The sequence below is a fragment of the Lissotriton helveticus genome, chromosome 2_1, assembly GCF_964261635.1.
Source record: "Lissotriton helveticus chromosome 2_1, aLisHel1.1, whole genome shotgun sequence".
In the NCBI taxonomy this organism is placed as follows: Eukaryota; Metazoa; Chordata; class Amphibia; order Caudata; family Salamandridae; genus Lissotriton; species Lissotriton helveticus.
In genome coordinates, this window is record NC_136059.1 from 451,848,437 (window position 1) to 451,865,243 (window position 16,807).

Sequence of the window (16,807 nt, forward strand, 5' to 3'; positions counted from 1 at the left end):
TCTGCTTGGCCCCACTTCAAATGCATTTATACTCCCCTGAACTCTACCACGTGTGCACACTTCAAAGAGATCGCACTTCCTTATTTCTGTTATTGTATTATGCTGCCCTTTTATCCAACAAACATTTGTTACCGGGATTTAAATGACATCATTAGACGAGTGACTCATGCCTTTTAACATAAAAATTACTCCTAAAAGCTTAAACTGAGCAGCTCTTCCCGCTAGCAGAGCCATCGATGCAACTACTTTGTTTCTGTGGAAAATACAGCTATGTTCACAGGCTGATTTAGTTTCTTACTTACTCAGAACTGTTGCTGCGCCATTTCATTTCAGTCATGCACGCGCCTCAAACACCCCTTCAAACTTCAAAGCACTGAGGGGCTGATTTACAAGCCCCTTGCGCCACTTTTGGGTCACTTTTCCCGTGTTAAAAGTGACGCAAAAGTGACGCAAGGGCCTTGTAAATCTGCCCCTGAATTCCTATTAGTGCTCGCGGCGCCCCAGGCCTGTTTCGATGGCGCAACAAGGTGCCGCGGCGCACAGTTTGGGAACCACTGCTTTTTAGGGTTATGGAACTCCGAGGTTAATTGGAATATCCTTATCATGTACATCAGGGGATACCTGACTTTTTCCCAGCTTTAATGGATGTTCTTCATCCTTTTCTTTTTCAGTTGTAGTTGGACAAGTTTCACCTCGTTCTCAGATTTTAGGACTGAGAAACCCCATTAGGGTGATTGTTTGCACTTTACCAATGCCCCTACATTCATTCATTTATGTCAACTCTTTTGTAACACAACAAAACGTAAATACCTGTAAAGGAACTGTTCAAATATTTTAAAATATATTAGCAGCTAGAAAAGCACAAATGAAGTACATTTTTTTTGTAATCCTGAAGTGTGATGGGAACAAAGATTTTAATAGCATCACAACAAATCAAGACACTTTAGTTGGTGATGTGAAATTCATATTCACTAAAACCTGATTTCCACACATCATAAAAATATGCAGTGCGCTACCACACCTTGCTTAGTAATATATGTGTGATAATGTGCTCCAAAATGCCCCCGGATACATAGCACATTCTTACCACTCTCCTGCTGAATGGTGGGAATAGCCCATTTTCTATAATTGTTCTTTGTGTGAGGGTTGGATTTTTCACAACCCCAATGACTTCAGTGACGTAACATAGATGGCAGCGCCCCTACGCTGAAAATTGCTCCAGCACCACTGGTCCTGCGAATCCACCGGGACAAAGCATATTTCATTGGGCCAGCACAGATCCGGCCCGGTAATAGCTTCTAGGTTCGGGTGGATCACCTTCATTTCCAGCAATGGGAATGTTTCTTCCAGTTCTTAGACCTAATGGTGATTGCTTTTCAACTCACAGCAAAATTAGTGATGAACACCCTTACTACTGGGCATGGTGCACCTGGGGCCTCGTCTGGTAAAGATTTTTAGAAAATCAAAAGTAATAAGCTGCACAAAACAAGAGAAGTATAATATAGATTTACCTCGACGGGGTAAGTTCTTCCTGAAATCTTAATGATGGGGCAGTATGTGAAATACTTGGAAAACTTCTCACTGTCAACCGTGGCGCTCATTAAAATGATGTGCAGGTCAGAACGCTTCTGTAAGATCTCCTTCAGTATAATGAGCAGGAAATCAGATTGAACACTTCTTTCATGAACCTGTGGTGAGTCAGAAGAACAAAACAGAGGTTACTGGATAAGCAGAAGTAAGGGACTGGTGGATAGTTCTAGGATGAACATATACCACTGAATAGAATACGTTCTGAATATTTTATTGGCATTTTTAATAAAGAGCAAGAAAAGATACGTACGAAAACCCCAGTTTGATACACATTAGTACAAATAGTGAGACATGTCTGTAAATAAGGTACAGAGGAGCAGGGCAATCTTATAAAAAATACCTGAAAAAGTCACCGAACATGTATAAGTCACTTCAGGATGATGACTGGCAACTGAATAGGTCATAAGAGTAGAACAGGACATAAAAGAGTTAAGAATGATTGATTCGTTTATGGGATTAGATTTATGGATGGCACCTAGGGAATGGTTCTGGATAATGTATACATGATATTCATGTCATAACAACAGCAAACATGTTAGAGGGTTAAGGGAACAGGGCAAGAGTGCGGGGGGGGGCGGGAGGGAGTCATGTGAGACGATAGAGAGTTTATTTTGCCATATATGCAGCCAGGGGTTATGACAAAGCGATAACGATTGGGAAGTCCCCTACTGTGAGGATATGCTGCGAGTAAAGAGGGACATATGCACCGTTATGTTAAAGATTTGCTTTTAATGAGTGATTAAATTATATGTGTGCTTCTCAAGTAGGTACACCAAGCTCACCTAGTATGGTAAAATACAATGATGATGGATTTTCGGTCGATTAAAATTACTGTTAGGGCAATGTTGAATAGAAGATCAGGTAAAGTGAGGTTAGAATCTGGGAGATCAATTGGAGGATCTGCAAGAACTTGGTCCAGAATGATTAATGCAAAGGATAGTGGGATGGTGGTCTTGAACATTTGGTGTAATTGGGAAGAGATGTCTTGCCAAAAGGAAGACTGGCATGGGCAAGAGATGAACATGTGCTCTTGATCACCAGGTGATGAATTGCAGGCCTAACATGTGTCAAAGTCTTTATCTGAATAGTTTAGCGGGAGGTGCAGAAAACGGACACTAGTTACAATTCTAAACCTTTGGATAGAAAAACTATAGTACCCTCAAAAACTCAATGTATTTCGGTCTTGCGGTATATGTCTTTCATCCGCCCCACATTGTAGTTGTGGCAATTATCATTGGGTACTATAGATCGTGCTTGGTGCCCGCCTCATCCAGAGGCTCCTCTGGTCTAGATTTGCAGTGTCCAGAGATTTGTAAGATGCCCCCACTGAGTAAGGGTAAGTGAATGAAAGTGAGTTAAAAAATAGATCAACACCTTAGGTATTTAATGAATGGTGTGAGTCTATTATCAATAAAACATAAGCGGTACTTATAATAGATCGTGTTACTAGATCTATAAGTATATCATTAGAAGTTGTGTCGACATGTTTCAGCCCCCCTTGGCTCAAAGGAGTCTATGGGGCTTTCGTCAGGACTAACAGACAGACAAACATTTAAATCGTATCTTTTACTTACACAACTTGTGTAGTATATTGAGATAGCTTACTTATTAGGTATTCACTGGCCATTTGTGCTCTTATGTTTTATTGATAATAGACTCACACCATTCATTAAATACCTAAGGAGTCTATCCAAAGGTTTAGAATTGTAACTAGTGTCCATTTTCTGCACCTGATTACTTTCATACTACCCCTGGGGAAATAAGTGGACACTCATTCCTCCTCCCTACTCTTTTGATTACTAAGTAGTTTAGCGGGAGTCCAGTAGAGGAAGTTAGCAGTGAAAAATGTTGTTTATGTTTCTGAAGGGATTCGTTTGTTTTGGAGTAAACGTGACCCAATCTTCAACCATCCTCCTTGCTAGGAGGTGTGGAGTCTTTGGAAGAGAGATATGAAGACCATTTGTATTGTAGTGTGGTATGATGTGGATTCTTTGCATTGGTGCGTAATTTGTAAAACCTATATGCAGTATGACATTCTCATAATAATAGTCGCAATTTTCAAAGAAGGGAAGACGAGTTCTGGAGTTGACCTAGCTTGGAGACTTTGGCTTTGATCTGTTGGAAGTCACAGAAATTCATATGATAAAGATCGTATTTGATTTGTAAGGATGCAAATTAGAGTGGTTCGGAGTCCGTGTAAAGGTCTGATACTAGTGAAATCCTTTTGGCTGCCCATATCGGGCCAATCGACATTAAGTTGATGGTTTGTAGTTTTTTAATGTTCCATAGTGATATGAAAAATGATTTATGTATGTTAGTCGTCAGGGTTTTATTCAGGGCCAATTTGGAAAAAATAGTGTCTTTGAAGATTGTCTTGGAATGTGTGTATGAATCGTGTAACATAGTCGGATTGGCTATTAGAGGGAAATGGTGGCTGATTGAAGATTCCATGTCAAGCCACACAGGTTTTTTGGATGGGTCAGTTTCTAACCAGCATGAACCTTGGGCAGCTAAATATTCTGTTTGATAGGTATTACAATTTGGGAAATTGCAACCGCCTAGCTTGTGGGGGGTTCTCAGTTTTTCGAGACTGATTCTAGGTTTGTTTTATTCCAAAGAAAGTCTAAGATGACTATCAGCCTTAAGGAAGACTTCTTGGGCTAGGTGGACAGGGAGCATAATAGACAAAAAGTAATCAGGGTGGGTACCATCATTTTGGTGGGTTTGCGTGTGCTCCACCATGAAATATGTCTGGGTGATATATATATTTTTTTCAATGTCTTCTTTTCATTGATGGAGATATATTTAAAGAGGTCATTGCAGAACAGATGCAGAGATTTTCAATAATAGATTGCCATTGAAATTTGGAGGAGCCAACCACTGAAGGTTTACAATAAACATTCATGGGAAGATCTCTGTTTTGTCTCGGTTTAAGAATTAGTCAGAGAAGTGGGAAAAGTGGTCAATAACATTCAGTATCGGGGAATTGTGTACGTTTGGGTATTGTTTGAATATCAAAATGTCGTCTACATATGAAGTTGTTTTATATGAGACTTCCCTGAATGGTATGCCTGGGATATCAGGGGACTCATTTAACATTCTAAGGAGAGGGTCAATAGGAATAATAGAGAAAGTGAGGGCAGCCTTGGCAGGTTACATATTGTAATGCTAAAGAGTTGGATAAGGCACCATTAATTTTAAATCTAGCAGTGGGATTAGAGTATAAAGCCATGGTCAATTTGATGAACTGATCCCCTAGGTTGTATATCGAGAGGGCGGCCTCATGTTATGGCCAGGAGTCTTTGTCAAAAGCCTTTTCTGCATCTAAGGCTATGGTTGCTGCTGGAGGGGAGAGTGGACTGGAGCCTTTTTTGATTACATGGGCGAAGAGGCGAATGTTGTCATTTTCTAGGCGCCCCATTCATAAAGCCTGTTTGGGAAGGATTGACCAGTTTCAAAATCGGGCGGGGGAGTGGTGGTTGGTGAGGATGTTTGCATAAATCTTTGCCTCTGTGTTTATAAGGGATATGGACCTGACATTTTTAGGGTAGCAGTGGTCTTTTCCAACCTTGGGAATGATCACAATGGTGGCTTCAGAGGCAGACATCTGATACAGAACCAGGAGTTGTGAAGTGGGACAGTGCTGATTCCAGTGGGTCAATTATTGCAGGGGCAAATGTTTTTTAGAAGTCAATTAGAAGACCCTTCAACAAAAAAAGTTGTTCACCTAGAACCAGAATAAAGAGACAGGAACAGGGGAATGCAAAATACAATTAAAACAAACAACCTACCTACTCTGATAGAGAGCAGTGGTGTAACTCACATTATCTAAGGCACTGAAACGACGCAACTGAGCTTTGTGATTAAAAAAACGCATACAGCTCTGATAATTTTATATCTGAAAAAATATCCATTTATTCAAATATATCTTTACTTACATTAATATAACAGATGCACAATAATGAACAACTCTAGTCTTGTCCATTTAGATCACAGACAATAATTTAAAGTACATAGATTTGAATATTTACACAATGGCACTCTCTCTGGAAATCCCATACACCATTACACTTCCAATCAAACTCACACATCCCATTTGTCGTACAAGTATTACATTCAGGCAAAACAAATTAAAATCAAAACAAGTTTGGAGTCCCAAAGACCAGCAACAAAAATATCTATATCAGAACTAAATTAGTACAGACATAAAATTCTCAAACCATCAGTAGTCACATATACGTTGGTGATGTATGAACAGGTATGAATTACATAAAGAAAATAGGCTTTCACATGTATATTGTTATACATTAGAAAAATAGTTTTCCATATAGTGAATATGATAATCAGCTGGTTCTGTTGACTCTGTCAACAACTTCCGGGGTCTTTGAGTTCAAATCTAGGTAAGTGCAGATGCAAGTTTCAGTGAAAGAGCCAATAGGCGGTCACACCTTCTTCAGGGTGCAAAGGAGATAAAAACCAAGCCTGGGGGTCAATTAGAAGACCATCCGGTCGTGGTGCTTTACCAGATGGTATACTTTTTTGGGGGGGTCTGATCTCTCTGACAAATGGACTAGTTGCAGGCAGTTGTTCAGTATTAGAGATTTGCTTAATCTGGAGGTTATGATGGAAGTCTAGACAATTACTTTTGGGAGTATTGACAGAGGGGTGTATAGTTTGGTGTAGAAACTTTGTAACATCTTCAGTATTGCCTCTGTTGAGGTTCGTAACTTACCTAGTTCATCTTTGATTGTCTGGATTAGGTTGGAGTTGCGCTTAAACTTTAAATAGGCCGCTGGTTACTTTACGGCCTTACTTACCATACGTGTGCTTGTTTACTAACAATGGAGATGAATTTGTATTTAAGACATTTTAATGTCGTCATGATAACAGGATCATTAGTTTGTCTATAGGTCAGTTCTTTCGATTTTATTTCAGCATCCTCAAAATGTAATATATTTCTAGTAACAGATCCTCCCTTTGAAGAGCTTGTGCAATAATGCTAAAATCCTCTGTTACTGGAGACTGCTCTTTGGAATAATAAAGTATCTGAACCCCGATGATTAAGACCGTTCAATTACATGTGAAGCGTTATTTCAAAATAAACACAAACATCTTGTTTTAGCAACTTGTTTGACTGACAAAGTAGCAACCAATAAATGCATAATGAACTAATCATGAGATGAATTCTATGACATGGGAACAGGATCAAATAATTTAATAAATATAAAAGTGAAAAAGTGTCTATAATTGAGTACATTCCCATTCCCTTGCAATTTCCTACTCTACCCGACGGCATGGAAAAGGGTTAAAAGAAATTCTGAGCAGGTGATCAAAGGGAATAGTGTTTAACTGTCCCTGATCATTCATGTGATGTAGATGAGTAGTTACAGAGGGAAGGGAGCACAAGATGACAATGTCTTTTTGACCAAAGATATCTAGCCGTAGTAAACCCAACCAGGTACCCTATGTGCAACTTACACAGGGCCAATCTAACAACGATACAAAGATGGTATAGTGGATTTACTTGCAGTAAATAAAACAAAAACATGCTGTCTTTTTAACCGCATTAAGTGAAGAATACTAAATAAGCCTTTAATTCGAAATTCAATTCAATCTTAAACGTTCAATTTGGTCACAAAAAAATAATACATTTTACAAACGTATTATGAACCAACACAGTGTGTAATTTCTAGTCTATTTTTAACTTGCAGGCATTTAAACATTATTTTAAAGATAATTACTTTGACAGAACATGTTCTGAAAAATATCTGAGTTACTAACCTCGTCCACAATTACATGTGAAACATTTTTTAATAAACCATCGTCCTGCAGCTTCCGGAGAAGAACTCCTGTGGTACAGTACAGCAGCCTAGTAAATTCTCCAGTTCGCGATTCCATTCTAATCTGGTAACCACACAAAGAATTCTGGCAAACAAAGGAAGAGAACATTAATATGAACTTTGTATTGTTGCAGAACTATATTGGTAAATCCTCAACTCATCTTTCGGCTAGGTTAGTGCTAAATAAATAACACATTTGTACATATAGAAATATACATGAGAAATATTCACAATTATCAAAATGTTGTGAAAGGAAAGTGAAGATTACACCAAATGGACAGCATGCTGACCTCGCTACATTGAGCATAGAACTAGAAAGTGCCAACTGAGTTGGGGATAAGCGGCCAATAGAACATTATCCTCCTCCTCATATAAGAATGATAGCATATTTGTTCTTGTGGTACCACTGGTTAGTTTACCAGTAAACAGATCCTGAGCTGTTTGACCAAGCCTACATGAAACCATGTACAAAAAAGCTTAATCCTTGAAAGTTTTGTGAAGCCTGGTTAAGGTGAAAAGGTATGGGAGAGTACCAAAAAGATTCTGTTTCAATTTTAACTCCCTCTGGGAGTTTTTTTTTTTTTTAAATAAACTATAGAAAAAAATGTTAGACGGATGAAACCAAATGAGGCATCCCAACAGACGTCCGCTTGTTTGTTGTGTGTTCACTTTTTGGTTGAGCCTGCTTGAAGCGCATGCAGGATCTGTTGCGAGACATATTGTGGGCTTACCAAAAACGTACATGGGCTTGGAACCTGCCCATTGCTTACTGGTTGGCTTTCCTGTAAGTCTAATGTGCCTGCTTCTTATTCATCGCCAAGCTTGTCAGTTTTGTGTTTGCCCCTACTATGGAGCATTGCCTCTTATGATTTCTCTTGATTGGTTTTCTTCCACTGCTTACTTTTCAAGCAGTACTTTTTTCTTTTCGGTAAAGTACTCTATGAGACGGCAGTTTTTTCCAGCTGTCTCTGTTGTGTACTTCACAGCACTCTCTGTTGCTCTTTGTCATCCGTGTGCTTCTCCCCACCACATCCATGTTGTTCTTGCCCTCCTTCTCACGAAAGTGCTTCTTCTACCTGGGCTCCACATTGCTCCTGTCCGCCCATGTGATTTTCCACACCCACTTCACGTTACTCTCACACTCGCTGCTTCTCCTCCCCAATCCCTCCCTCTGGTGTGCCTCCATTTCTGCCCCATATTGCTTCCACATACTGCAAAGCCACCCTCCCCCTGCGCCTTTTTGCACGTTTCTTTTTAATTTCTGATTTAACTGTGATTAGTAACTAAACTAAAAAAAAGCGGTTGCCTCATTTTGAAGGCATGAGCATTGCATTCATGGTGCGTGTGCCTACAATATGCCCAGGCCAGCTCCATCAGAGGCCTTCTTTTATTTTTACCCATGCTGCACCTTGGGGATGCTGTACAATATGACTAAAAACTACTGGCAAATTCAATAGGTCCCAAAGGCGAGGCCTATTTGTCTTGGCAATGCTTGTTTGAAAAGATGTATAGTCAGTTCGTGGTTAATTGCCACAGTTTTGTCAGGGAATATGTAATCTTATTGGCCCATTGACTGCCATGAATTTCTCAAACATTGTTCTGGAAAGGGTTGGAAATTTCCTATTACAATAAACATAATTTGTCTTTCTAAGTACCAGACCTATAGCAACAATGCTGCTCTTCCCAAGAACCTTAACCTCCATATGAGCTCCTGCATGAGAGAGTGCTGAATACCCCCCACGCCTCCCCAATTCTGCAAGAACCACAGTAGGTTCTGCACTGAATGCTGATAATTCAAAGTTTTGAAGCATAGGACTTGGCATGAATTAAAGTAAGTATGCAAGTATCGGGGGAGAGGTGGTGTGAGGAGGGAGAGACTTTGGGGCATATTACCAACAACTAGCGATTATTATCGCTAAGTTGGCCTAGCGGGAATATTTCTATCGCCGCCCTTCACCTGTTTTTATCGCCGAGATACCTTGCTATTAGCAAGGTTTATCTCTAAAACGATAAAAAACAGGCGAAATGCGTGAATATCGCTGTAAATACAGCAATATTCACACATTATCGTGACAATGCTCTTAGCCATGTTATCCACCTTCCATTGGATAACATGGCTAAGAACTGCTCTGGGCAGGTGTTAGCTTTTGGAGATATTCGCGCTTAGCGGGAATATTTCCAAAACTAAGCCATTGTTGGTAATAGGAGATAGCGATTTTAGCGACTGTTTCCAGTCGCTAACATCTTGGCACGCCCACATTGCATGTCATTAGCGATAATTATCGCTGACATGCAATGTGGGCCCCAAGATGATCGCTATCGCCTACTAGCTGTCGCTAACTGGTGTTAGCGACAGCTTGGTAATTGGGCGATAAAATTACAGCCGCTTTAGCGGGAAAAAGTCCCGCTAAAGCGGCGATAATGGCCCTTGGTAAAATGCCCCTTTCTTCCTCTGAGAAAAGCCTGAAAAAATTAGGTTGAATTGTGTATTCTAAAGCACAATTTCCACCTACATTAGATAAGGAGCCTCAGAATCAGAAAGGGCACTCACTAAATATTGAAGTACTTCCATGGTGTGCCAGTGAAGCCTGGCACTCAAAAGTAGTTGACCCCATGTTTTTCAAAATACGCTATGGGTGCCCTCCATATGTCAATAATTCCCTACGGTGATCCAGGGCCAACGTTTTGTGAAGGGTGCTTCCAGTATGCACTGGGTGCTCCCCTTATGCTAAAAAATTAGCTACAGTACGCCAGTGCCTAAATTAAACCATTAGCTATCATTTTGACATTGTTGACCCACCATTCCCACATGTCTTAGTTGCCCTCCCTTATGCCAAGAATTCGCTCCAATATTGCAGCACCAGCATGTTGCCATGGCTGCACTATATAAAAATAAACAACACAGTATGCCAGCGCTGACTTTTGCCACAGGTGTCTTCCCTTATGTCACAAATTAACTCCAATATGGCAGCACCAATAGTCAGGGGTAGTAGCGCTAAATAGGGATAGTAGCACTATATAAATTCAATTACATGTTCAGTCACTCTTACATGCACACATTCTCACACACTGTATCACTCACAAGCACACACAGTCACTCACATGCCCACACAATGTCTGTCTCAGAAAAGTCCTCACCATATCACTCACTCACAAGTTCCTTCACAATATCCTTTACACAGTGTCACCAACATGTTCACTTTCTCACTCATGGTCTCATTCACCATCCGAGTCATGGTCTCACTCACCTGCTCACTCACTGCCTCACACGCTCACACAATAACTCACAGGCTCACTCAATGCATCAAACAAAACCGTACTGTCCCACTCACATGTTCAAATGTTCTCATACACTGTCCCACTTTAATGGACACTATCTCACTCACATGCTCACTGTCTCAGACTCACTCACTGTCTCGATCTCATGTTCATGCCCACTCACACGCTTGCTCACGGTCTCATCACTTACTCTCTGTCTCAAGTATTCACACGCAGTCTTCCTCACACATACAGGGGCATATTTACAAGGGCATACCGCTACCAGTACGTCACTTTTGTGACGTTCTGGTGGCGATAACCCCTTTGCCTTATTTACAAGGTGGTGTTAAGTCACTTAATGTGGCTTAACGCCACTTTGCGAATAATGCCCCTTTCACACAGCACGTAGAGTGAAAGGGGAGGGCAATGAGTATTGCAGTCGGCGTTCTACTGCAAACCCATTGCTTTTTGATGCTGCCCCCTATTTACAAGGGTGGCGAGAATATGGGGAAATGCCAAAAATAAGACCAGGGAATACATGGTCTTCACCTGGCACAACGAGGAGAAATTATTAATTTCTCCTCATGTTTGCTGTTTCTACGTGTGCTGCAGAATGCAGCACACACAGAAAGAGAAAATCACCATTATTGATACTTCATGTGCAGCAAGGTGTTCTTCTTGCACATAAACAATCATTAGAAAATGACGAGTTGAAACTTCTATGTGTGCTGCAGAATGTACATTTTTACAGCGAACTGCAACATTTGCACAGGACAACACAAAGCAAGCATCTGATGTCCTCATTTAAATGCCTCATTGACACAAGGAAGCATTTAGCGCTAAAATATGGCATCATTTATTGTAATTACGCAAAAAGCAAATTACACAAATATCTGGTGCAAGGGTGAATGCGTTCGTGCTAGACAGCTAAATTTAGCACCAGCACTAGGAGAGAAACAGTTGTGCGCCGTATTATTGTAAATACGGCGCACCCCTGGGTTTCCAGAATGTCAGAATGCGGCCTTACCAATTGTGGCGTAGCACCGTCTTCTGCCATTCTATTGTACATATGCCCCACAGTCTTTTGCAGACATATACATTCACATCCCCATCAACATCTTAGACCCTGGGCCGGTCCCGCTTCAGAACCTTAGCTCATGTGTATCATGTGACCCGGCAAGAGGAATCAGGCCGTCGTTTTCCTAAAGAGCGGGCCCGTAGGCTCCATATCAGGGATGCATAAAGTTAAATGGTTCTAGTAGCAACATTTATTTAAAGTATCCCATGGTCCACCGTAAACTGCTCTGGTCTCCATGGGTAACTGTAATGGCAGAAATGTGAATCGCCTATATCACTCGAAAAACACTTGCTCGGTGGTATTTAAACATGCCCCGTTCTGGAGCGATGATTTCTTGTAAATTTGTCACGGTCGAGGAATAAATCCATCCTTGCCGTACCATACGGGCACCTCCGGTGGACCATGGGATACTTTAAATAATGATTGCTACTAGTATATTTGAAAACAAAAGTAACAAAGTTAATAAATGCTTATTTGAGAAAAAAAAGTTAATTGCTTCAATATATTAAAGTCTGTGTCATTTCATATACACGTCTTTTTTTTACTTTTGTGGGATCTTAAACAACACATAGTTCAACTTGTTTCCCTTAGCCTATGCAGGCAAGTAGCATTGGCAAAGCCAAAAGTTAAGCTAATGCTTTTCTAAGGTGCTACCTATTGGCGTTGACAATGATTGTTTTTATTGCTCCAAGATGCCTGTCTTGGTAGGAAGCAACATGTCTGCCATCTTGGATTAATACAGGAATGATACACTATGCATAATGACATTCCATGAGCACCCTTGACTACATAACATGTTTTACTGCAAGCACATGACCACCACATTTATGCAGAGGATTTGAATTTTTTTTATATTTTTATTGTTTAAAGGTATGCTACATATGCTTTTGAGTTTGTGTGTGAGTGCTTTTGGGGAAGAGTAAGTGGATGAATGTAAGAATACGTCAGTGGGTTTGAAAGGAATCAAAACCCTAATTTAGCTTTAGGCCCTAATCATTCTGTTCATTAATCTGTTTTACCGGTTTCTCATCCAGAAACTGCAAAGAATTCTTATCATGTAAAGAAGTAAATTATGTAAAGAAGGACATTTAGTACGTGGCTGTTTAAATGAGTGATTAAAGCGCACGTATAAGGGGCACATTTATTTGGTAAATAATCTACAGCCTGCTTTGAAAAAAGTTCTAAATGCGGTTTGACTTTGAAGTGTTTTTTAGGTCTCGCCTTTTCCATTCCGAAGGAATGGGAAATGGCGAGAATTCAAGTGCTCGAAATCATCGTGAAACCACCGCTTTTTTCGTGGCGTTTTCTTCGAGTGCACGTGGCCACAGGCACGCGCTTTTGGCCCATAAACTTTCATGGACATCTGTTCCTCAATGTCCCTCCCACCCTTCGTTTGATCTTGCCGCTAGTTCAGGCTAATGGCCCTCCCACTCCCCCAGCACAGAGCGCGCATCGCGGCCGCACAGCACATCAAAGGGCTTCTCCCAGAGTGCAGATTGAGAGTGCAGATTCAGAGTGCAGATTCAGAGTGCAGATTCAGAGTGCAGATTCAGAGTGCAGATTCAGAGTGCAGATTCAGATTCAGAGTGCAGATTGAGAGTGCAGATTGAGAGTGCAGATTGAGAGTGCAGATTGAGAGTGCAGATTGAGAGTGCAGATTGAGAGTGCAGATTGAGAGTGCAGATTCAGAGTGCAGATTCAGAGTGCAGATTCAGATTCAGAGTGCAGATTCAGAGTGCAGATTCAGAGTGCAGATTCAGAGTGCAGATTCAGAGTGCAGATTCAGAGTGCAGATTCAGAGTGCAGATTCAGAGATTCAGAGTGCAGATTCAGAGTGCAGATTCAGAGTGCAGATTCAGAGTGCAGATTCAGAGTGCAGATTCAGAGTGCAGATTCAGAGTGCAGATTCAGAGTGCAGATTCAGAGTGCAGATTCAGAGTGCAGATTCAGAGTGCATATTCAGAGTGCATATTCAGAGTGCAGATTCAGATTCAGAGTGCAGATTCAGATTCAGAGTGCAGATTCAGAGTGCAGATTCAGATTCAGAGTGCAGATTCAGATTCAGAGTGCAGATTCAGAGTACAGATTCAGAGTGCAGATTCAGATTCAGAGTGCAGATTCAGAGTGCAGATTCAGATTCAGAGTGCAGATTCAGATTCAGAGTGCAGATTCAGAGTGCAGATTCAGAGTGCAGATTCAGAGTGCAGATTCAGAGTGCAGATTCAGAGTGCAGATTCAGAGTGCAGATTCAGAGTGCAGATTCAGAGTGCAGATTCAGAGTGCAGATTCAGAGTGCAGATTCAGAGTGCAGATTCAGAGTGCAGATTCAGAGTGCAGATTCAGATTCAGAGTGCAGATTCAGATTCAGATTCAGAGTGCAGATTCAGAGTGCAGATTCAGATTGCAGATTCAGATTGCAGATTGCAGATTCAGATTGCAGATTCAGAGTGCAGATTCAGAGTGCAGATTCAGAGTGCAGATTCATAGTGCAGATTCAGAGTGCAGATTCAGAGTGCAGATTCAGAGTGCAGATTCAGAGTGCAGATTCAGAGTGCAGATTCACAGTGCAGATTCAGAGTGCAGATTCAGAGTGCAGATTCAGAGTGCAGATTCAGAGTGCAGATTCAGATTCAGAGTGCAGGGTGCAGATTCAGAGTGCAGATTCAGAGTGCAGATTCAGAGTGCAGATTCAGAGTGCAGATTCAGAGTGCAGAGTGCATATTCAGAGTGCAGAGTGCATATTCAGAGTGCAGATTCAGAGTGCAGAGTGCAGAGTGCAGATTCAGAGAGCAGAGTGCAGATTCAGAGAGCAGAGTGCAGATTCAGAGTGCAGAGTGCAGATTCAGAGTGCAGATTCAGAGTGCAGATTCAGAGTGCAGATTCAGAGTGCAGAGTGCATATTCAGAGTGCAGAGTGCAGATTGAGAGTGCAGAGTGCAGATTCAGAGAGCAGAGTGCAGATTCAGAGTGCAGAGTGCAGATTCAGAGTGCAGATTCAGAGTGCAGATTCAGATTCAGAGTGCAGATTCAGATTGAGAGTGCAGATTGAGAGTGCAGATTGAGAGTGCAGATTCAGAGTGTAGATTCAGAGTGCATATTCAGAGTGCAGATTCAGAGTGCAGAGTGCAGATTCAGAGTGCAGAGTGCAGAGTCAGAGTGCAGATTCAGAGTGCAGATTCAGAGTGCAGATTCAGAGTGCAGATTCAGAGTGCAGATTCAGAGTGCAGATTCAGAGTGCAGATTCAGAGTGTAGATTCAGAGTGTAGATTCAGAGTGCATATTCAGAGTGCAGATTCAGAGTGCAGAGTGCAGATTCAGAGTGCAGAGTGCAGATTCAGAGTGCAGATTCAGAGTGCAGATTCAGAGTGCAGATTGAGAGTGCAGATTGAGAGTGCAGATTCAGAGTGCAGATTCAGATTGAGAGTGCAGATTCAGATTGAGAGTGCAGATTCAGATTGAGAGTGCAGATTCAGATTGAGAGTGCAGATTCAGATTGAGAGTGCAGATTCAGATTGAGAGTGCAGATTCAGATTGAGAGTGCAGATTGAGAGTGCAGATTGAGAGTGCAGATTGAGAGTGCAGATTGAGAGTGCAGATTGAGAGTGCAGATTCAGAGTGCAGATTCAGAGTGCAGATTCAGAGTGCAGATTCAGAGTGCAGATTCAGAGTGCAGATTCAGAGTGCAGGTGCAGATTCAGAGTGCAGATTCAGAGTGCAGATTCAGAGTGCAGATTCAGAGTGCAGGTTCAGAGTGCAGGTTCAGAGTGCAGGTTCAGAGTGCAGGTTCAGAGTGCAGGTTCAGAGTGCAGGTTCAGAGTGCAGGTTCAGAGTGCAGGTTCAGAGTGCAGGTTCAGAGTGCAGGTTCAGAGTGCAGGTTCAGAGTGCAGGTTCAGAGTGCAGGTTCAGAGTGCAGGTTCAGAGTGCAGGTTCAGAGTGCAGGTTCAGAGTGCAGGTTCAGAGTGCAGGTTCAGAGTGCAGGTTCAGAGTGCAGGTTCAGAGTGCAGGTTCAGAGTGCAGGTTCAGAGTGCAGGTTCAGAGTGCAGATTCAGAGTGCAGATTCAGAGTGCAGATTCAGATTCAGAGTGCAGAGTGCAGATTCAGAGTGCAGATTCAGAGTGCAGATTCAGAGTGCAGATTCAGAGTGCAGATTCAGAGTGCAGATTCAGAGTGCAGATTCAGATTCAGAGTGCGGAGTGCAGATTCAGAGTGCGGAGTGCAGATTCAGAGTGCAGATTCAGAGTGCAGATTGAGAGTGCAGATTGAGAGTGCAGATTCAGAGTGCAGATTCAGAGTGCAGATTCAGATTGAGAGAGCAGATTCAGATTGAGAGTGCAGATTCAGATTGAGAGTGCAGATTCAGATTGAGAGTGCAGATTCAGATTGAGAGTGCAGATTCAGATTGAGAGTGCAGATTCAGATTGAGAGTGCAGATTCAGATTGAGAGTGCAGATTGAGAGTGCAGATTGAGAGTGCAGATTGAGAGTGCAGATTGAGAGTGCAGATTGAGAGTGCAGATTGAGAGTGCAGATTCAGAGTGCAGATTGAGAGTGCAGATTCAGAGTGCAGATTCAGAGTGCAGATTCAGAGTGCAGATTCAGAGTGCAGATTCAGAGTGCAGATTCAGAGTGCAGAGTGCAGATTCAGAGTGCAGATTCAGAGTGCAGATTCAGAGTGCAGATTCAGAGTGCAGATTCAGAGTGCAGGTTCAGAGTGCAGGTTCAGAGTGCAGGTTCAGAGTGCAGGTTCAGAGTGCAGGTTCAGAGTGCAGGTTCAGAGTGCAGGTTCAGAGTGCAGGTTCAGAGTGCAGGTTCAGAGTGCAGGTTCAGAGTGCAGGTTCAGAGTGCAGGTTCAGAGTGCAGGTTCAGAGTGCAGATTCAGAGTGCAGATTCAGAGTGCAGATTCAGAGTGCAGATTCAGAGTGCAGATTCAGAGTGCAGATTCAGAGTGCAGATTCAGATTCAGAGTGCAGAGTGCAGATTCAGAGTGCAGATTCAGAGTGCAGATTCAGAGTGCAGATTCAGAGTGCAGATTCAGAGTGCAGA

General features: G+C 41.9%; 1 protein-coding gene across 1 annotated transcript in view; it reads right to left on the bottom strand.

The window, feature by feature from the left end:
• DHX29 (DExH-box helicase 29) overlaps window positions 1-16,807 on the bottom strand; it is a 980,951-nt gene that overhangs the window by 201,854 nt on the left and 762,290 nt on the right. Inside the window, exons 12-13 of the mRNA XM_078675085.1 lie at window positions 7,372-7,515; window positions 1,512-1,688 (exon numbers count right to left, since the gene is read on the bottom strand). Of these exons, the coding sequence (XP_078531211.1) occupies window positions 1,512-1,688; window positions 7,372-7,515 (321 nt within the window). The remainder of the gene's footprint in view (window positions 1-1,511; window positions 1,689-7,371; window positions 7,516-16,807) is intronic.